Here is a 23606-nt window from a genome sequence, read left to right as displayed (position 1 = left end):
ACAAGACACAGGTGTGAGCCAGTCCTGTCACAATGTTTCACCAAGTCCACTCATGGTTCTGAGTGGCTTGGCAAGCTGCCACCATGCTGTAGGAGAAGTACAATGAAATCGAAACTACTTTAGCATACTTTGGAAATTAAACAAAAATGTGTCCAGCCCCTAAAGAGAGTGAGAACTGCTCAAGTGAGACGAATCAAGAAAAGGGCAAATGTTTGCGACAAGTTCCGAAATATGATCACAAAGGCTGGAGCAGTAAGGCGAGCTTACCACATTATTGTTGAAGTAATCTTGGCACTGGATCCTCACGGTGCAAACATTGTGATTGCACCTTGGCAACCAACACAGTTGCTGCAAACATCCTGTTGTGAAACACGCATATCAAATGAGACTGCTTTCATGAAGGGACTGCTACCAAGGTACTGAAAGATAGTGCAGGTGTATCAAAATGGTGGCAACTTCTGCACTACTAGCCTTCATATCACAGTTTCTACCTCTGAGACCCAATTGTGTAAAGAGCTGTCTCGAAAGAAACAGCATCCCTCTCAAACCATCACACACAAACACAAAAATATAGACACAAATGATACAAAACTAACAAAGATAAAAAAATATTTACACAATCAATAATTTATGTTCTATTCTACATCTACATAAATACTCCACAAGCTAACATACGCTATGTGGCAAAGGTTACTGTGTGCCACTGTTAGACATATCCTATACTGTTCCACTTGCGAATAGAACAAGGGAAAAAGACTGTCTATATACCTCCCTACAAGCCCTAATTTATCTTACATTGTCATCGTGGTCCTTATGCAAAATGTACATTGGTGGAAGCATAATCATTCTGCAGTTAGTTCCAAACGCCAATTCTCTTTAGTTTCTTAATAGTGTTCCTTGAAAAGAATGTTGCGTTCCCTGCAGGGATTCCTATTTGAGATCCTAAAGCATCCAGTAATACTTGAATGTTGTTCTAACCTACTGGTAACAAATCTAGCAGACCATCTCTGAAATGCTTCAACGTCTTCCTTTAATCCGGCCTGGTTCAGATTCAAATGTATCTAATCACTATCGGACTTAACATCTGAGGTCATCAGTACCCATGCAGATTCCAATGACTCAAACAGTATTCAAGAATGCTCACACTAGTGTCCTATACAGGGTCACCTTTACAGATGAACCACACTTTCCTAAAATTCTTCCAATAAACCAAAGTTGACCAACCGCCTTCCCTGCTACATGCTCATTCCATTTTGTATTGCTTTGCAACATTAGGCCAGATTTTTTTTCTTCTAATAATTTCCGGGTATGCAGCCGGATCCCGTCGACATTCTACTGGTAACAAATCTAGCAGACCATCTCTGAAATGCTTCAACGTCTGCCACATTTGTGGCAGAATGTCGACGGGATCCAGCTGCATACCCGGAAATTATTAGAAGAACAAATACGCCGGGAAAATTTCAGAAGTCACATTAGGCCAGATATTTAGACAATATGATCTGTTTAAGCAGCACATTACTAATGCTGTATTCGAATATTATGGCTTTCTTTCTTTTACTCATCTGCATTAACCTACATTTTTCTACATTTAGAGCTAGCTGCCATTTGTCACATCAACTAGAAATTTTGTCTAAGTGATCTAATATCCTCCTATAGTCACTCAACAATGATACCTTCCCATACACCACAGCATCGTCATCAACCAGCGACAACCACTCAACCTGCCCGTCAGATCATTACTGTATTGGGTTGGTGCTCAAGTTCATAACATTTTTCCATAAGTGTAATAAACCCAACAGATTCCTGTAATGGTCACAAATAATATGTTTTCCTTCACTATTTACAACAGTTTGCTAACGTTGAGGAAGACTTTTTAATTCCACGACTGTAGAAATCATGTGGTTTTGAGGCAAATAACTTGTCAAGCCATGTTCGGAGCACATTTTCATCCAGAAAGGAAGTTCCTTGAAGATTGTTCAATAGAGAACAGAAAAGGTGAGAATCAGAGAGCACAAGATCAGGTGAATAAGGTGGCTGTGAAATCTCTTCCCAACGCAACTCCTGTATAGTGCTTTTTGTCAGTCTAACAGAACGGAGGCAGGCTTATCACAGAGTAGCATCACTTGATGCAGTCTTCCTGGTCATTGTTCGATTACATATGCAAGACGTCTCAGTTGTGTATGATAACTGTCAGCAGTGATGGTTACAGCTTGGGGAAGCAGTTTGTAGAACATCACTGTTCCACTAGATGCATAACATTATCTTCTGTGGACGTGCACAGGTCTTTGTATGGGGAGTTTCTGCTGTGTTTGGGCTCAGCCATTCTTTCTTTTTCCTTATGTTACCATAAAGACACCATTTCTCATCATCAGTACTGATAGAGTATAGGGAAGGTCGGTGTTGTTGACAGATCAATTGGTGATGAGAAAGCAGAGACGCACATGTGGCCACCCATACATTTTTGTCATTTTGACTTGGAGCATGCTGCACTCATCCGTCTTATTTTTGAATGTTACCCATTGAATGCAAATGTTACATAATGATGGAGTAATCACAGTTCACCACATTTGCCAGTTCTCAAGTATACTAATGTGGATCATTGTGGATTAATGTGTTTAAAAAACTTCATCAATCTCCAAAGGTCTTCCTGAACATGGAGAGTCACAATGTCAAAACAATTCTCCTCAAAACAAGAAACCAGTGTCTTGCTGTGCACAATCTAGTGACATTATTTCTATACATGGTATAAATGTTTCTGGCTACCTGCATTGCTGTCACCCCTCTGTTGAACTCAAACAGAAAAATATGTTGGAAATGTTCAGATTTCTCCTATTGGCACTCAATTTTTTAGCGTCCACAGCTCCAGTCACCATCTCCAAATGACAAAATGAAAATACATAAACTCAAATAGCAACAGGGAACTAAAAAAAAAAATGATAAATAAACCCATAGCCACCGGAATACCAACTTGCAAAACAAAAAAACTTCAAACTTCTGTACCAACCTAATAAACAGAAAATGGCTGTGGGCCCTGTCACATTTCACTCCTGACAATACACTTGTCTTTGATGAACACTTGCAAACGAGGACGCCCTACTGGGTTCTGTTACTTAAGAAGTCTTCGAGTCACCCACATGACAGGGAACATGTTCCTTAATGCTTGTAGCTTTGTTACCAGTCTGCAGTGGATCGCCGTCTCAAATGTTTTTTGGAAATATAGGAATATGGAATCAGCCTGTTTCCCTTCATTCATAGTTTTCAGGATATGTGAGAAAAGGGTAAGCTGAGTTTTGCACAAGTGATGGTTTCTAAAATCATGCTGATTCATGGACAGAGACCGAGCGAGGTGGCACAGTGGTTAGCACACTGGACTCGCATTCGGGAGGACGACGGTTCAATCCCGCGTCTGGCCACCTTGATTTAAGTTTTCCGTGATTTCCCTAAATCGCTTCAGGCAAATGTCGGGATGGTTCCTCAGAAAGGGCACGGCCAATTTCCTTCCCCATCCTTCCCTAATCCAAGCTTGTGGTCCGTCTAATGACCTCATTGTCGACGGGATGTTGAACAGTAATCTCCTCCTCCTCCTCCTCCTCATGGATAGAAGCTTTTTGGTCTCAAGGAAATTTATAATATTCAAAGTGATAATATATTGAAGAATTCTGCAGTAAACAGGTGTTTATTTAAGGATATTGGTCTTAACTTTGCAGGTCCATTGTTTTACCCATTTTATATGCAGGATTCACCTGCCCTTATTTCCAGTAACTTGGGTCTTTGCACTGTGCGAGACATTCGCATTAATTTTAGCTAAGTAAGGGGCTAATGCCATAGAATCCTCTTTTTAAAACTGAATTGGGAGTTTTCAACTTTATAGTTGCTTCTCTACATCAGAGATGCCTATTGCTATATTCTCCATATGGGAGTCTGTGTAATGGTCAAACAATGAATAATTTCTTAAGTGTGAAATTTGAAACTCCTGCTTTTGCTATTTTCTACTGCCACAACAGTGTGGGGGCTCCAGCTGCTTTCTAGACAGAACAACTCTCCCACCTTCAACCTTTCACCCCTCTCTCACTTCTACTTCCTACTATCTCTTGGTTTTCTTGATTATCGGATAGTCTGGTTCATTGGGATTTGTCTTTTGTACCCTCCTTCTCTGGGACTATTTCCAGATTGACACACAAAGGACTGAGATGCCAATGATGATGTAGTTCAGTCCCTATAACCCTGTCAGTTCATCCATCCAAGATAGTTTTCAGAAAAGTGTCCAAAAGTACTTCGCAAGATTGTCTTCTGTATCCCTCGCAATGAATCCATAGATGTCTCAGTCTATATTCGGTAGGTTAATGTCGCTTCCAACTAATGTTGCACAATCTTGGCATATCTGTGATCCTAACAGTAGACTTTGTTTGAATGACTTTAAAACTGACATGGTAGAATTCGGTGGCCGATAAAAACATCTGTACCTGTTGTACATGGCCAGATAACTTAACTGCCACATTCAAATTTGAACTTTATGGAGACTATGTTTTTGTCAACTTCAGTGAACATCCGTGCTGTCTGTATGACCTGAAGATGGCATCAGAAACCAAGCGACAAGTGTCATTGGTGATGACGTGAGCCACAACTTGCAGATGACTGCGTCATGTTCACTTTATAGCTGCAAGCAGGATCTCCTCCACATCTTGGATGTGGATTCCTGGCAGATATATCGAATGCACATTGGCTTTCTTTTTGGCCCTGAACACTATGTCGGTAAGGGGCTTCAGAACTGCCTAACATTGGAGCTCCTGATGACAAGGAATACCTCGATACAAAGGACACTTACCAAAATTGTTAACTAATTACAAAAGTGGGACCAAGTTCTAACACATTAAATAAGATATTTACAAAATGAACTTTCTTTAAGACAAAAATCCATGAAAACCAATTTACTGGGTTTGTAAGACTAAGTAACTTGGTTTATGAGACTAAGTAATTTAGTAAAACAGTCTGTCCCAAAAGGGACCTATACAAATGCATTGATATCGGTAGAAAATAATGCACTATTTTCCTGGAATTTTTTGTACTTCCAGTGGAAAGTTGCTGTCAGTCGTCACTTCCGCAGGGATGTTCACTCCTTCCCTGGGGAGCTGAGAGGTGTCCAGTGTCATCCAGCAGTCGCCGCTCTGAACTATTGAATCCTTATCAATTGCTTCAGTCACAACAGATGACTTTCCTGTTTTTGCAAGTCTAGAGCCTGAGCATCTAGAGACCTGAAAAACTCATCACAATGTACCTGAAGATCATCTGAAAAGAACTTTTTAACTGCTTCCAATGATCACAGTTGTTGATTAAACTATGTGGCTAATTCAAAATCAATATTAAACTTCGTTCTTTCAAATTCCATACTTAATGAGTTTTGTAAATCAGTTCTCTCAGCTTCTAAAGATGCCCAGCATTCCATATTTATTTCTGCATTCTGTGCTGGAATTGTGGCTAGAAACCCAACATAGCCTGCATCACGCCAGTGACAACAGCTAGCTGTGTAATGGTACTTTCCTTTTGATGACTGGCGACTACATGTGGCAGTGTGGGTTGTGTGAAGATTTCCTCACCATCAGCATGCTGCAGTATGGTGGCTCCGATGTTGTTGTTGTTGTTGTTGTTGGCAGTGTTTGCATTGGCAGTGTTTGCATTGGCAATGTAGGCCCTCGATTCATGGCTGGGCAGCGTATGAGTGCCAGCCATAGCCTTGGAAAGATGCGCACTGTCAGCTGTCAAGAGACGGGGTATACATTCACACCTCAGTGTGACCCATTGGCCTTCTGCAGATAAGGTTGTTGGCCTCTATAAAAGCACTGGCTTCTGTGAAGGCTGTGGGAATGAGAGAGCTCACCTCGCGGGGCATTTGCTCTGCTCTTTAAATGTTACCTTGTCCATCATGGCTAGAAGGTGGCAGTAAGTAATGAAAGGTAAAGAATTTTCTCTATAATTTTAGAAAGTTTGGTCCTCACCTACAGGGTGTGATTAGCAGAAAAAGAGTACCACTTTTATCACCACCTATGGCTCAGCCAAGTGCAGCCAGCAGTGAACTGGGGTGAACTTCCCACAGATACTATGGAAACCGTGCTGTGAGGACCACCTAGTGGATTTGACAGTTATGAAATCTCATCAAACTGTGGCACAGATGCCAAGTCCGTAGTGACCAGAGAATGTATGGTATCTTGTCTGTCATCTTTCCTCTAGTGACAGTTGGTAGAACTGGGGAATGAACTGCCTATCACTGTTTCCTTATCATCCAGAAAGTCACATTCAACTCATAATCTCCTGTCTCCAGACTGAGGAGAGGATGTTCTTCATCTGCTGCAAGCTTTTTATTGCCGAAGTCAATGATATAAATTAAAGAAATGGTGACAGTGGAAAAGCAGCATATCAGTAATTGCCAGTAATTGCAATTAACTCAGATTTTATTGAAAAATAAGACAGAGATGTGAGGCGGTCCTATTTTATCAGGTTAACTCACAATTCTGAGTGACTTTTCAAGCTGCCACCATACTGTAGGACAAGTAATGAAATTAAAAATATGAGAATGAATCCTATATAAACATAATTATTTATGTAAATGTATCCAAGTTTCAGAAAAATTTGTACACTTGAACTTACGTTTCTGTATAGTCTCCTGAATGTGAAATGCATTTTTTCCAGTTGGTAGGCTGTTTCTTGATCTTGTCCTAAAATGAACATGGCTGTGACAGCACCCAGTTGCACACAAATATTTCTAGTGCCAATGTTGTCAAATCTCTATCCTCTGACTGCTTCCTTTAGAGGTCCAGACAAATGAAAATCACTGGGCGATAAGTCTGAACTGTAGGGAGGGTGTTCTAGTTTGGTCTAAAACAGGTCCTGAAATTTTTATTGAGTTCAGGCAGCTGTATTGGGTCAACAATCACATCCCAGATTGGAAATGCACACACATTCTGACAGTACACACATTTTGTTTGGTCCAAAAGTTAGTAGTAGTATGCAGCATTCACAGTACAACATATGTGGAGATAATTAACGAGCAGAAATTCTTTAAAAAGAAGCTTCTATGCAGGGATACGGTTTGTGGCTTTGACAGCTGCAGATTTGCCTGTTCTTTGCCATTCCGCACTTGACTTGTAGTAGTTTACTGACACTAGTTCACTATGTTTGCTAATTTTCAAGTTGGTTGCTGTAAAAGATTGAGCATTCTTTTTCCTTGCTCTTTATAATTGTTTGGTGAAAAATAACACAAACTGAAATATGAGAACTCCTTTCATAGTGTTGTCTTGTGCGGGAACAGCTAAATTACCTACTGCTATTAATCTAGAATCACTCAATTCCATGGTTACCACAGTGGTACAGGTGCAGCAACCATAATAGATCCTCAGAACAGAAAAAAGTCTTGGTTGCACAAGATAGGCTTATTTAATTCTCACATATGATGTGATTTGCCTGCTCTGTGCACCATCAGACGATCTGGAGAAATTACAAACTGGTGTAAGTATAAATGACTATTAAAGGCAATAATAAATGAATAAATTAAAAATAACAAGAGGAAGACATACACTGATTGTACTATGGAGCACAGGGCCGCATTTGTGTTTCAGGGGAAGGGTATAAAATTTCAACTCATAAAATATTGCACTATAACTGAGCTTACTGATAAAAACTTCTGTTATCTGTAACCAAGGCATCAAAAGTCATTAAGAGTCCCATAGAACTGGGAGGTAATAGCCTGAAGCAACACGAAAAAAGGTAATGACAGCAGTCAAAAGAATGCTACTAAAGCATGCTAGGGGTAACTAAATTAAGCAAATAGGCATATTCAGTGAGCAGAAAAAATTAACAAGTACAAAATACACCCATATAATGGCTAGGGTAATACACCATCAGAAGAAAAGTTAGACCAGCAAACTGTAACACTGATAATTTACCCATGAAGAAACAGCCCCCTGAACAGAAATATGGTCTGTTTGCAATACTGTGAGCATGCACTGTCATGCTGGCAACCAGACTGCCAAGCAAGTGTCAGGCCTCCACAGAACCAATGTGAGAAAAGACTCACAAGGTGGAGTGTTAACACTTAACTAACTGATGGCTAAGGCTTAAATAAAATAACAAGTAATAGGAGGGAAAATTTTTCACCTGACCTTTTTTTTGTCAGTAGATGGTCACTAAACTTAACAGGTGAAAAAATTTTCCATGTTTGCCCAGACCTGAAATCTTCTGGCCATCAGCCCCCAGATTCAGAAGACCTTAAAATCCTTCGTGCGGCCAACAAAGGCTAAAAACTGAACTTATTGGAGCAGTTCGAAATATCTGCAAATTTCTGAATGTAATAAATGAACAAGTCCATTCTAAACATCAAACACCTTTTGATGTTATAATGTTTATCTTTGAATGATAATTGCAACCCATATTACTTATTATTTTATCGAAGCCGTAGCCATGAGTTAGTTAACTTTTAGCACTCCACCTTGAGTTTTTTCTCACTGTGGCTCCATGGGGCCCTGACACTTGCTTGGCACTCTGGTTGCCGGCATGACAGTGTGTGCTCCAGTATTGTAAACAGACCATATTTCTGTTCAGGGGGTTGCGTCTTCATGGTAAAGTTATCATTGTTACAGTTTTGCTGTTAAACTTTGCTTCAGGCTTTGTTGCTTAATATTATTACTAAAAAAAATTGTAGTAGTAGTAGTAGTTTTTGTTGTTGTTGTTGTTGTTTTATTGTTTTTATTCTTATTAGTGCCGAGGAATTTGCCGAAGATGTATTAGTTTAGCCATTATATGGGACTCTTTTGTACTTGTGACTTTTTCTGTGCACTGAATATGCAGTTCCTTCTGTTAAATGTTAACACTGAACAGGATATAAAATCTGTTAAATCTGAGCTCAAGAGGGTAATCAATAAGCCAAAAATTGATTATTTTAGGACACTCCTCAGAGACATTCACTGGATTGATATTTACAGTGCTCATTGCACGAATGAAAAATATAACACTTTTGCTAATAAAGTGCTTACCATATTCGAACACTGTTTTCGCCAAAAACTTACCAAGGTTAGAGCAAAGTGTACAAAGAAGCTATGAATTATTCAAGGAATAGGAGTATCTTGTAAAACAAAAAGAAAACTATCTGTCAATCCAAAACAGTTCCGATGTTGATGCTATCGCACACTGCAAGAAATACTGCAAAATATTAAAGGCTGTAACATGGACATCAAAGCAAATATATTACAAGGGAAAGATAGTCGTATCAGATAACAAAATAAAGACAATATGGGATATAGAGAAGGAGGAGACCAGTAGAACCAGACATGAAGAGGGACAACTAGCATTAAGAGTAAATGATACATTGGTGACAGATGTGTATAGTGTTGCAAAACTTTTTAACAAACATTTCACAACTGTTACTGAGAAGATGGTGTTGTCATGCTCTGTAGATGCCGACATGGAATTCCTCAGACCAGACATTTCAAGTAACCTCCATAATATGAATTTGACCCTCACTACACCAGCAGAAATAATGTCCATCATAAAATCTGTAAAATCAAAAACATCTAGTGGGTATGATATAATATCAACAAAGCTAATTAAAGAATGTGATTCTGAGTTAAGTAACATATTAAGCTATCTGTGTAACCAGTCATTTATCAGCAGAATATTTCCTGAATGGTTAAAATATCCTGAAGTTAAGCCACTGTTTAAGAAGGGAGATAAAGAAATAGCATCAAATTTCTGTCCAATTTCACTTTTGCCAAAATTCTCAAAAATTTTAGAAAAAGTAATGTACAATCGACTTTATAACCATCTTATCTCAAATAACATACTGTCAAAGTCACAGTTCAGATTTCTAAAGGGTTCTGATATTGAGAAGGCTATCTACTTTTACAGTGAAAATGTGCTTAATTAATTAGATAAAAAGTTGCAGGCAACTGGTATATTTTGTGATGTGTCAAAGGCATTTGACTGAGTAAGTCACAATATCCTTTTAAGTAAATTAGAATATTATGGTGTAATGCTGCAAAATGGTTCAAATCTTATATATCTGGCAGGAAACAAAGGGTGTTATTAGGAAAGAGACATGTGTCGAGCTATCAGGCATCATCCAACTGGGAACTAATTACATGTGGGGTCCCACAAGGTTCCATTTTAGGGCTCTAACCTTTTCTTGTGTATATCAATGACCTTTCATCAGTAACATTACCAGATGCCAAGTCCGTTTTGTTTGCCGATGATACAAACATTGCAATAAATAGCAAATCAAGTGTAGTCTTAGAAAGATCAGCTAATAAAATATTTGTGGACATTAATCACTGGTTCCTAGCCAATTCCTTGTCACTAAACTTTGAAAAAACACACTACATGCTGTTCAGAACTTGTAAGGGGTGTCCCACGAGTATATGCCTAACATATGATGACAAGCAGATAGAAGAAGTGGACAGTGTTAAATTCTTGGGATTACAGCTTGATAATAAATTCAACTGGGAAAAGCACACCACAGAACTGCTGAAGCATCTTAACAAATCTCTATTTGCAATGCGAATTGTGTCAGACATAGGGGATATAAAAATGAAGAAGCTGGCATACTATGCTTACTTTCATTCCATAATGTCATATGGGATAATTTTTTGGGGTAATTCATCAAGCCAAGCTAAAGTTTTCTGGGCACACAAACGTGCAATAAGAGTTTTATGTACTGTGAAGCCTGTTTAGGTAACTACTGCTTCCCAATATATTTATTCTTTAATGAAATTTGTCATTAAAAATATATCACTTTTTCAATACCAACAGCTCAGTTCATGGAATCAATACTAGAAATAAGAATAATCTTCACAAGGATTTAAAGTCACGTAGTCTTGTACGAAAAGGTGTGCATTATTCAGGAACACACATTTTCAGTAACTTGCCAGAAGCCATAAAAAGCTTAACAATCAATGAAATTCGGTTTAAGAGAAGCCTAAATAAGTATTATAGTATATGTATTACACGTTTATTACCTTATAAATAAATAAATAAACTTTTTTATTTTAAATTCAGTGCATTAGTATTTGTGAAATGATTCTTTCATATAGTGTTCATTAAAAACGACGATCATTTCACTTGGGACCTGTGAAATGGGACATTAGCTTATTTGTTTGAGTTGTAAGTATTTGTCATGTATTGTTGTTTTTCCAACATGTTCTATATTCTGGAGGACCACCTCACTACGGATCAATTGGAATGAAAGTAAATCTAATCTAGTCTCTAATTTAATCAAGTTAATTCCACAAAAATAGTCTCAGAAATAATATAAACAACAGTATGCAATAATGGTCTGTATTTTAAACTGTTAGCATCTGAATTTCTAAACTGGTGAACAAGTTTGTTATTTACTCTCCCTGAAGGTGACTTTGTGTATTTACATTATACATGGCTAAATGCGTTGTTTCTAAATGTAACAGTAAATGGTTTTAGGTTGTTCACAGGTTGACTTTGACAGAACTAAACATCTGTCTGATGAATCCATTCAGCGGAGACGTGCAGAGAGGGAGAGACTGATTACAGAGCGACTTATTGAAAGGGAGAGGATACTTTCACAACATAGACAACAAGCAAATAACTTGGAGAGGTAATAATTTAATTCTATTCACTCATTTTTAATCGCATTGCTTTCTTTTTTACTTTTCAAACTTCTAGTTTTCAAAAGAAAATTGTTGCTAAATGGTTGAGTGAGATAATGCTGGGGAGACAGGGAAATATTGTAGAAGATAATAAGAACTTCTGTAGTCACCTGATGTGAGGACCATAATGACACATCATGCAGAAAGAACAAAACTGAAAATAACTGTGTGCTCCTTCCAGAAAGGCCTGTATGAGGATTGTGGTACTATAATGCGGGACCACAAACACTGTTTCAAAGCGGAGTGAATGTGCTTAGTGGGTCAGCATAATTGAATAATTGACAGCTTGTGATTAGAAAAGTTAGTGAGGAGGCAGAAGGCTAGAGAGTTAGTGTGAAGTCTAGAGAACAGGCAGTGTAGAATATTTGGAAAGAAATGGAAGGCTCCTTTCTATAATGTTTTGGATAACCAGTGTCAGAGGAAGCCATCCTGGTGATTATAACAATGCTGTTCTCCACGTTCTGAGTTGTTATGCGACATGTGCAATAACTGGGATTCATGTTTATCTAGTAGAGACCATTAGTAACTTTTTGTCTGTAGGTTGCATAGCATGCAGTGACTGATGATTCCATAGTTAGTTTGACAGTTAATATTTTTTGCCATCTCACCACCAAAAAATAAAGTTCCACATTCTGTTACTGATAGCTTGGAATTACTAGGTTCAGTGAACAGTGTAATGGAGTATCTGAGACCAGTATTTAAAAATAACTTCAGTAAAATGGAAATGAAACTCACATCTCCTAAAGAAGTAGCATTCATCATAAAATCCTTAAAATCAAAGAATTTCAGTGGGTATGAAAACATATCAACAAAGTTAATCAAAGAGTGCTCATGCGAGCTAAGTTCTATCTTAAGTTATTTGTGTAATCAATCTCTTATCAGTGGAACATTTCCAGACTGGCTGAAATATGCTGAAGTTAGACACTTTGCAAGAAGGGGGATAAAGAGATACTATCAAACTATCGACCAATTTCACTTTTGCCGGCTTTCTCAAAAATATTTGAAAAGGTTGTCTTCAAGTGTCTCCTTAAGCATCTGACTGCAAATGATATATTGTCCAAGTTTGGATTTCTGAAGGGTTCTGGTACAGAGAAAGGTATTTACACTTACAGTGAGAATGTACTTAATTCATTAGATAATAAATTACAAGCTACTGGCATTTTCCGTGACCTGTCCAAAGCCTTTGACTGTGTGAACCACAGCATTCTCCTAAGTAAATTAGAGTATTATGGTGTCACTGGCAATGCTGCAAAATGATTTGAGTCTTATCTATCTAACAGGAAACAAAGGGTGTCATTGCAAAATACCTGTGCAGTAAGCAGTCAATCTTCCTCTGACTGGGAATTAATTACGTGTGATGTTCCTCAAAGTTCCATTTTGGGTCTATTGCTTTTTCTTGTGTATATTAATAACCTCTCATCTATTACATTGCCAGATGCTAAATTTGTTTTGTTTGCAGGTGATACAAACATTGCAGTAAATAGCAAGTCAAGTACAGATTTAGAAATAGCTGCTAATGAATTTTTCACTGACATCAATAAGTGGTTTAAAGCTAATTCTTTGTCATTAAACTTTGAGAAGACCCACTATATGCAGTTCAGAACCTGTAAGATATTTCCTTCCAGCATGAGTATAACGTAAGATGGCTTGCAGTTCGAAGAGGTTGACAGTGTAAAATTCTTGGGATTACAACTCGATAATAAATTCAGTTGGGAAGGGCATACCACAGAATTGCTTAAGCACCTAAACAAGTCTATATTTGCCATGAGAATGATGTCAGATGTAGAAGATATAAATGTAAAAAAAACTTGCATACTTTGCTTTCTTTCATTCTATTATGGCATATGGGATCATATTCTGGGGCAACTCGTCAAACCGAGCAAAAGTTTTTAGGGTGCAAAGGCATGTGATAAGAATCATTTATGGTGTAAATTCAAGAACATCTTGTAGAAACCTTTTCAAGGAACTTTGTATTCTAATCACTGCTTCTCAGTATATTTATTCCTTAATCAAATTTGTTGCAACTAATACATCCCTATTTCCAACCAATAGCTCAGTACACAGTACCAATACTAGTAATAAGAAGAATCTACATAAAGGCCTAAAATCACTTACCTTGGTCCAAAAAGGGGTCCAATATTCAGGAACACACATTTTTAATAAATTTCCAACAACCATTAAAAACTTGGTTTCAGATAAAGCACGGTTTAAATAGAATTTGAAAGACTTTTTGATAGGCAACTCCTTCTACACCATAGATGAATATCTTAATAGAGACTGTTAAGTCAACTTAAGTAAAAATATCTGTTAGATTTCAGTTTTGACAACACTTGGTCACAACAGTCAAGATTAGGAATTTTGCGTATGATAAATTTATTAATAGTGGATAACAGTGTGTATTAACTTATTTTTGACTATCTCCTGACAAATGATCAGGGTAGTAAGTATATATTCAAATGTTTTATGTTTTTATGTCATACTTTCTGACATGATCCACACCCACGAGAATCATCTAATTTTCTGGGTCTTTGGAATGAAAACTGATTCTAATCTAATCTAATCTAATAACAGAAATGCTCAGCCTTGATTAATATGAACATAACAACACCAAGGATAGTCGTGATCTGGATAGTGATGTGGGTCGTGATGTGGTTCGTGATGTAATCACTGCTGCACAACTACACCCTGGGACTGGGTCCCAGAGAGAGTGCTGATGGCTTCTGGGTGGTATAGCGGAATGACGCAGCATGGTGTGGAGTCAGCTGTGCTCCAATATATGGGGTGCTGTAGGCAAGCAGCACGAGTGGCCTGGAGCGAAGTTGTAACTGAATCTGCACCTGCCACTGAGGTGTTTACCATGGCTTAAGTACACCACAACAGAGGAATATCTGTAAGCTTTTGAGAATGTAAGATAGCCCATGATCCAAGGATGTAATATAGCCTGTAATAGCAGTGCCACCGTTGTTTCTGTGCTCGCTGCCTGTGTACAGTGGTAGCATTCCCTGGTGGTGCTTGTTAGTGTTGGGCCTGTAAATAATCAACACCAAATACAAAGACAGGAGGTACTGGTGAGACACAGCTGGTTGTCTCTGAAGGAGGAGCACTTGCAGGTGTGAGGAGCTGCAACCCACAGGGCACAAAAGTCGTGCCAGACAGGAGTAGCAGAGGTCAAGTTCCGCATACACTTCAGTGTCCATTCATTGTGACTGACAATTTAGCAGAGTAACATGATAGTTATATGTGTAGACATACAGTTGGTACATCATTATGTGGCTAGTTTGCTCTCCATCACTTCTCTTGTCTTATTCTGAAAGTACTGACTACACTGCTCTCTTCTAATAGCTAGCAATTCTGAGATATGTTCTACATGGAAATTCAATCCCTGCTTCTGACACTCTCTTGAAAAATTAGCCACAGTCTGTTTGCAACTTGGGAAAATTGTAATGCAGGGATTGCTGGAGATAGAACCTCAAGTGAAAGTTCAGTGCCTTAACTCCCACACCACTTCTCTTAATGCCTGTCCTAAAAGCTTATGGTAACAACCTTAGGAGGCACACATGGAAACTCTTTCATGGAAATTATTGTTAATCATATGACATATGTAAGAGAAGAGAGATGGTCTTCAGAAAGGGCACTTGCCTGAAAGCAACTTTGTGTTGTATTGATAGACTGGTTGGTAAGAGTCCCTTCACTTCAACCATAGAAGTCAGCAACTCATAGCGTTATTGCAGAGAATCTGTGAGCTAAGCTTGTTCGGTATGGTACTGGTATCAGAAATGGGTACTTCTTTCAGCTTGATGAACAGTGCCCCACTAAATTTTTGGAAGAACTCTCCAAGTGCTTTCTCTTGTTCATGATAGAGAGCAACTGTGGGCCAAGAACGACTGTGTCAATTTGGAGGTAGCCAATGGGAGGATAGAATGTGACAGCCAATGGCAAACAACAAGAAAATGACTTAGAGAACTAGACGTATTTTCATGCTACTAACATAAAGATTTATTGTATTTTGTGGATGGCCCTTCCTTCTCATTCTCTTTTAGACATAACACTTTTCATCCTTTATGTTTTAATGATTCCATCTGAAATCTTGGTTCTGACGATGAAATGAGTTACATTGTTGGATGTCCCTTTCTTCATTTCAGTTTTTTAATTGATATAGATGACACCTTTGCGCTGGGTACATTGAAATATTATTAATTATTTTGTGTCAAAGGTGGAATCTATGTTGTGATTACAGACTAATCTTTAGCGTAGCCAGAGGTTTAAATGTATCAATTTGTTTGACCGTTGCAAAGCCAAAAAATGTGAATGTTGAACCTAGTTTGTGGTGACAGACCGATCTGTAGTGACAAATTTATCTGTAGTGTAGTGAGATGGCTATGTTAGCTTGGAAGCGGATAGTTTCATTTTCCATTAACTTATATTTGCTTATGACCTGAATCCTGCCGTGTATAAACCAACAACAGAAACATTAAGATGCAACAGAAGCAGAAAATGACAAGTCAATGTTTACAAAGCATTTATTAGATGGTCATGTATATGTGCCACTGTAAATGAAATGTTGTTCTCCATAATTTGATCACACTCAAGCACATAGTATGTTAACATTGATGTTTCATTAAATGGCCTCAACCTTCAGTAGTCACCGTCCTCATCCACCCAGCCCCTTCCGTGTTCCCATTCCAGCTCTACACAGCCATCATTTCACCACCATACCCAGTCTTTTCATTCCTCTCCTTTTCCACTACTCCCCCTCCCCACCTCTCACCCGTCCTCCGTCTAACCTCCAGCACATCACTAACCTCAACCATACATCCGTCCCCCTCCCCAACCCACCCCAACCTCCTCCTGACCACCCCCCCCCCCCCCCCCCCCCTGGTCGCCACTCCGCATGCACTGGTGCTGCTGCTTGCATTGTGGTTTCAGTTGCCTGAGACTGCAGTCATGTGTGTGTGTGTGTGTGTGTGTGTGTGTGTGTGTGTGTGTGTGTGTGTTGATTTTCCATTGTTTGATTACATTAAATTCATAACATGTCTCCCATGATCAAAATGAAAATGTCACTGTGTCATTGGAAATAAAAATCAGTTGGTGCATTGTCATAGCTTCCCATGACTGCTCATGGTAGTTGTTACCAATATATGTTTGACTGCAAACAGACCCTTATCGAGTTTTACCACATCACTATGTGGAGCCCTGGATGCTCACACATGAGTCTCCAAAAAAGTGCTGGTTTTCAAATCCCACTGCACACTGGCCCTAAGCAGCTAATTCATTTATGAGAGATAAGGAAATTATGGTTGAGAATTCTAGTCATACAGTCCACACTTTATCTCTCATATCTACATACTCAGTGCAAGAAATTTCTGTGCAGGAGACCTAGGACATTATCAGTTTTTCTTCCTCTTTTTTCCATATCCTCATCCTTGACTTACCAAACCTATCTGGTCATATTCACTAACTGAAAACCATCAATTTTTTTTTCCCAAAAAGTCTTTGGCCATTTCTTGTCCAGTGAACAGGTCTTTCCCACTAGTTGAATAAACGATCACCGAGCGAGATGGCGCAGTGGTTCAATCTCGCGTCCGGCCATCTTGATTTAGGTTTTCCGTGATTTCCCTAAATCGCTCCAGGAAAATGTCAGGATGGTTTCTTTCACAGGGCACGGCCGACTTCCTTCCCCGTCCTTCCCTAATCCAATGAGACCGATGACCTCGCTGTCTGGTCTCCTTCCCCAAAACAACCAACCAGTAAATGATCATTTTAATTGTATGTGATCTCCATAAAATTATGAAAATGAGCTCCAAGCAGTGTCCCACAGGAGCTACAGCCAGCACCAACATACCTTTGCAGGACCATCTGTGCACTGCATCTAACACCAGCGTTTCAATGTCATGTTGACAGTAATGATGCATGTCCTGTGTAGTCAACATTTTCCAGTCCAATAATTAGCTGACAAGCCTGCATACTTAAAGTGTTCCATGGCAATGGAGAACTAGTAAAAACAGCTGATTTTGATCATTACCGTTCATGTACTAAAGTTGCTAGAATACATTGCAGCTGACTTCATGCTCATGAAAGTTTATCAACACATGCCCAATTCCATGGACTGGTTGAAGTGTCAGTGATGTTGGCAAACCCCCCATACTTTGTAAAGATCAGGGTGTATTTGGCAAACATGGTATACCGGCTCACAAATCATGTACTCAATGTATTGTTCTACATGCATGTGTCAATTGTTTTGATCCTCTCAGTGGGCTAGCAGCTGTTTCGTGAGTATGTCTGGTGAGCGTGGACCCGCAAGCTATTACAGCATCTACTTCCTTTCTTGTACTGCCTATCTCAGACTATCCTTATCTCTCATATGATTGAACCAGTGGTCACAGTCGTAGCTGTTGGTCTGACTCCTTCCTTGGTTGTTCTTCCTTTTATTTATATCTTTCTTGAAACTTCCTGGCAGATTAAAACTGTGTGCCCGACCGAGACTCGAACTCGGGACCTTTGCCTTTCACGGGCAAGTGCTCTACCATCTGAGCTACTGAAGCACGACTCACGCCCGGTACTCACAGCTTTACTTATGCCAGTATCTCGTCTTCTACCTTCCAAACTTTACAGAAGGTCTCCTGCGAACCTTGTAGAACTAGCACTCCTGAAAGAAAGGATATAGCGGAGACATGGCTTAGCCACAGCCTGAAGGATGTTTCAAGAATGAGATTTTCACTCTGCAGTAGAGTGTACGCTGATATGAAACTTCCTGGCTGATTAAAACTGTGTGTCCGACCGAGACTCGAACCCGGGACCTTTGCCTTTCGCAGGCAGGTGCTCTACCATCTTCTTCTTTACTTTTCCATCTTCTCTACTTTTCATCAAACTTTTCAGATGAAAGAAGTTTTGATTCACTTTTGAGTTTGACCTCCATTTTTCTGTATTTCTGTGTGGACCGGTTGGGGAAGGATACCTTAGATAGCTCTAGCTTACCTATGATGCAGAAGGTCCTCTATGCCTATAACTAAGTAAGCACAAAATTGCACTTATAAGCCAATGCTGTAGCCAGTCTATCATGGTTAGGTTATCATGTTCACTCTTGTTAGAGCCCCCTGAATACACAGGAATAGTACTTTTGATAGTAGAGCTTTACCTCTCCATGTTTGCCAAGGAGTAGTCACTCATTTTCTCAAGGTGCCAGAACTTCCGCAATGACAGTCCTGCCTTTGCTGCAACTGGGTGACATGTCTGAGGGGAGCCCTTTGTCAGAATAGGTGGTATCAGGGTAGATGTTTTGCAGATGAAACAAATCAATTAACCCATAACAATAAACAGAGAGAGAACCTTTAGTGTGTTTCCATCTCTAGCCTCTCCAAGGGATGAAGTGACAAGCACAGAAAAATGGACCTTAGAAATTCCTTCAATATTTAATATTCTCTTGGACTGATGGGGAGTTCTTTGTAGTAAAAAAATCATTATACAATGTTGAACATACTGAGGATACGTTTTGTGAGGTAGTTACATTGGAAAAAAAATGAGAATGGATCTCTGCTTGTGTGAAAACATCTGTGGCTTCACAAACACAAACAATCATGATATTTGGCAAAGTGGGTGACATTCCTGTTGCTGTCAGGCTACATAAAAATCTCAGTGTGACTCAGAGTTTTATATTCCACCGAGATCTGATAATTCAGACTGCTGATGAATCGTGAATCAACCTAGCAAGACAAAGGAATCAGTTTCATTTGCCGAATCCAGAAAGATCTGAAGAACAATAGACTAGACACAAATACTTTTATCCTCGGTTTTGAAAGGAATGTGTTACCTAAGAAAGTTAAAGTTATGATTCACAGATGTTATGTTAAACCTTAAGTTCCTCCAACAATGAGATATTTTCAGTGCCTCTTATCATTTGACCTCTTATCATTCTGCTATACTGTGGAACCTAGAGGCCACTAACTATTTTTGCCCCCAGATCTATAGCACTATCAGATGCCTCCACACTGCTGCTGCTAGAAGCACCTTGAGTGTGTCTGGCACCAATGAAGGTGAAGACACCATCCAAGGTACCTAGGCACCTTCCTCCCTACACAAAGCAGACACATGGCCTCACACAAGCCAGTAAATGAAAAAGACACAGACAGTGGGTCACAGAACAGACACCCCCCCCCCCCCCCCCCAAAAAAAAAAAAAAATCATCATCCAATCCAGAGATTAAGTAAACAAAAAGTCATATGAACTCAAATCCTCCACAGACAAAAAGAAAAAGAGAGAGAAAGCAAAAACAGACTCAATGATTCTTACAAAAATGGACCCCTATCTTGCATATGGAAGAAGAATCCACATGTTTGGATGTTTCACCAACCTCACAGGAATATGAAAGTATCAGCATTCTTTTGCCTACACTTTCTATGTTTCCTTCTCCTTAATGTTGTTATTGCTAATTTGATGAGTGTGGAAATGTGTCCTGCACTAAGAATGAAAATAGAATATTTACTGTATATCATATGATTGATACGACAAAGAAAATAATCAGTTAATGGCAATATAATGTATTAATAAGAGGCAGAATTCCCCAGTGATTCTAAACTAAATTCAATGTTCAGTTTCATTCAACAATGTTGAATAAGTTCTACACTAAGCATTTACCACTGAACTCTGATAAATCTCTCCAATCCATTTCTTTCACTCCTTTTCCTTCCCCTTCAACTCTTCTGCCAGAAGAAGGAGCCACTTTCTCTCAAAGCCTGTGAAAGTTAAACCTTTTTGTTTACTAACAAAGAGATAGGGGGGCTGGCCAGTACTCACCTCAGCTCAGTACAGCCGATAGATACACGAAAAACCGAAAATTTATGTTCCTAGCTTTCGGAATAAATGTTCCTTCATCAGGGAGGAGAGAGGAATCCTGCCTCTTATTTAGGATAGAGGTTGTTAAACAAACTCACTCCCATTTACTCTCCAGTCTTCTCCTCTTTCCCTTTCCTCTTTAGCCATTCATGCATCTTTTTATCCTACATCTTTATACCATATACCTCTTTACTTCTGTATGCATCCTCTTTGGTTTGAAGCTGGCACAGTACCTACAGTAGAATATCTTTAGCTTCCCTCTGACAACCATGCCTCCATCCTTGCCACCCTCCCTGTTTTCCTTTCCCTGTTGCTTCATAACCTGGGTTGTGAGTAACTAAATCCACTTTCCCTTCTTCCCTTTCTTTCCCCTCTCTCCTCCTTGATGAAGGAACATTTATTCCTAAAGCTAGGAACGTAAATTTTCAGTTTTTTGTGTATCTATTGGCTGTACTGAGCTTAGGTAAGTACTGGCCAGCCCCCCTATCTCTTTGTTAGTATTTGTTTCACATCTTTATATGAGATTTTCCATTAATTATTTAAACCTTTTTGTTTATGTGTTCTCCTGTCGTTGCTTGGTGAGTAGATATTTTATCAAATGATTGATTGTTATCCACTTCATACTTTTAAGTTAGATTACTTTAGAATCTAAATGGTAATCAGAGTTCAGTGGTAAATGCTTCTTATACAACTCATTTGACATCATTATAATATATCTAATGAAATTGAACACTGAATTTAGTTTAAAATTACCGAGGTGTCCTGTTTGTTATTAATACAAACAGTTTAAATAGATTTAAGAATTTCATTATGCAGGACAGAGAAGGACACATTCTTTGTGGAAAATGTACGAATGTCTTATCATATATGTACATCATGTAATCAAACATTAATGTAATGATGAGACTAAGTTTCCTAAAATAGTAAATTTTGTGCCCAGGAGTGTAAAAATTTATGGGTGATCAACAAGACTCTGAGTTACAGCTGGTTATTGACTTAATGTAAAAAATATTTCTTAATCACATTATTTTCTTAATTATGAGCCCATTTACTTTGAGTTATTTGCAGTTGATACTACATACACTGAAACAGTAGACACTACATCTTTTTATTAAATGACTTATTGATGAAAATATGGTGTTTCAGTCCTTGATCGCTATTCTTAATTTTAAGTGACTGGTTTCGGGCCAACTGCCCATCTTCTCATCTGTAAGACAAACAGATCTGAAGATGGGCAGCTAGTCCGAAACTGGTCACTGAAAATAAAGAATAGCAATCAAAGACTGAAACGCCATATTTTTATTTAATGAACGATCACGGAATTCCCATTAAGACAATCATGTCTAATTTTGATAGATTTATTGATGCTTTAATCGCCTGATTTCTTTCTCCAGACAGAAGAAGAATTGTAAACATGATGAAGAAAGAAGATATGAGAGAGCAGTAACAGACTTGCAGAAAGCGAAAGCTGATGACATGAAACAAAAAATTGATGAAGCTGAGAAACAAAAACATTTAATAGTGCAGCAAGAAGTAGAAAGTCTTCAGCTTTTGAATGCTCTTTTTGAAAGAATAAAGGTATGAATATTTGGCTAATACTTTTTAAAAAAGTCATGTAAATACAATGAAGGTAGTGAAGGTGTCTTACAAGATTATTTTACAGGAAAAAAAAAATAGTCTAAAATAATACTATATCAAACCACAGATAGGAAATGCCACATGACACCAAAATGATATAAAAGATAACAGTTCTATAGCTTTCAAACCCAAGAGTTCTTCAGTCTTACAAAAGACGGAGCGGGTCTGTGTAAAGATAAGATAGGGAAACCAACACTGTTGATAGTTTCCTGATCGAAGAACAATTCTTTGCTTTTTGTCAAACTTCTGCTTAAAATCCCTGTATCACCTTGTACAGAATTTTCACAGATATCTATTGATTCCTGCAACTGTCAATAAAGATCATTTACTACCTAATTCAAAGGTGGCATCCTGATGAACCTTACGATTCACATTCAGGAGGACGGAAATTCAAATATCTGCCTGCCTATCCACATTTTTGTTTTCCATGGTTTGTACTAGATAATTTAGGACAAATTCTAAGGTAGATTCTTTGAAGAGAAAGCAGGTGATTGCATTTTCAGTTTTCCACCAATTTGAACTTGATCTCTGACACTAATGACAAGATGTTATGCACGAATTTCCTTTTTCCTCCTTATCAGAATGTGAAAATGTACATAGGCAGGCATTGCAAATCATCTGTTAAGATAGCAGAGGGAAAACTTTCTTTAAAAGTTCATACAATTTGAGAGGAGAATCAGAAACAGAGATTCTGAATAAAGTAAGCACAGACCATCTGAAGGTAGTACTGTATGAGATGTATTAAGTCATTCTTTCTATGAAGGAAGGAAAGGCAACTGAAGATGATGGAGTTGTAATAAAAATGTTTAAATCTGGAAGAAAAGCATTCGTTTACGGAAGGTCTGTGGTGGAAGACAACAGAGCTTTAATTTCCAGAATGAGATTTTCACTCTGCAGCGGAGTGTGCGCTGATATGAAACTTCCTGGCAGATTAAAACTGTGTGCCCGACCGAGACTCGAACTCGGGACCTTTGCCTTTCGCGGGCAAGTGCTCTACCAACTGAGCTACCGAAGCACGACTCACGTCCGGTACTCATAGCTTTACTTCTGCCAGTATCCGTCTCCTACCTTCCAAACCTTACAGAAGCTCTTCTGCGAAACTTGCAGAACTAGCACTCCTGAAAGAAAGGATATTGCGGAGACATGGCTTAGCCACAGCCTGGGGGATGTTTCCAGAATGAGATTTTCACTCTGCAGCGGAGTGTGCGCTGATATGAAACTTCCTGGCAGATTAAAACTGTGTGCCCGACCGAGACTCGAACTCGGGACCTTTGCCTTTCGCGGGCAAGTGCTCTACCAACTGAGCTACCGAAGCACGACTCACGTCCGGTACTCATAGCTTTACTTCTGCCAGTATCCGTCTCCTACCTTCCAAACCTTACAGAAGCTCTTCTGCGAAACTTGCAGAACTAGCACTCCTGAAAGAAAGGATATTGCGGAGACATGGCTTAGCCACAGCCTGGGGGATGTTTCCAG

The 23606-nt window shown here is 38.9% G+C and overlaps 1 protein-coding gene across 2 annotated transcripts in view; it reads left to right on the top strand.

Annotated features, from left to right (window-relative positions):
* Window positions 1–23606, top strand: part of LOC126281735 (A-kinase anchor protein 17A-like) — a 118927-nt gene that overhangs the window by 41750 nt on the left and 53571 nt on the right. For both annotated transcript variants that reach the window (XM_049980918.1, XM_049980919.1), the window contains exons 2-3: window positions 11469–11611; window positions 21887–22070. In XM_049980918.1, coding sequence (XP_049836875.1) covers window positions 11469–11611; window positions 21887–22070 — 327 coding nt within the window. The remainder of the gene's footprint in view (window positions 1–11468; window positions 11612–21886; window positions 22071–23606) is intronic.

This window comes from Schistocerca gregaria, chromosome 7, assembly GCF_023897955.1.
Source record: "Schistocerca gregaria isolate iqSchGreg1 chromosome 7, iqSchGreg1.2, whole genome shotgun sequence".
NCBI lineage: Eukaryota > Metazoa > Arthropoda > Insecta > Orthoptera > Acrididae > Schistocerca > Schistocerca gregaria.
Note: the sequence above shows the minus strand (reverse complement) of the source record. Positions and strands in the feature narration are given on the sequence as shown.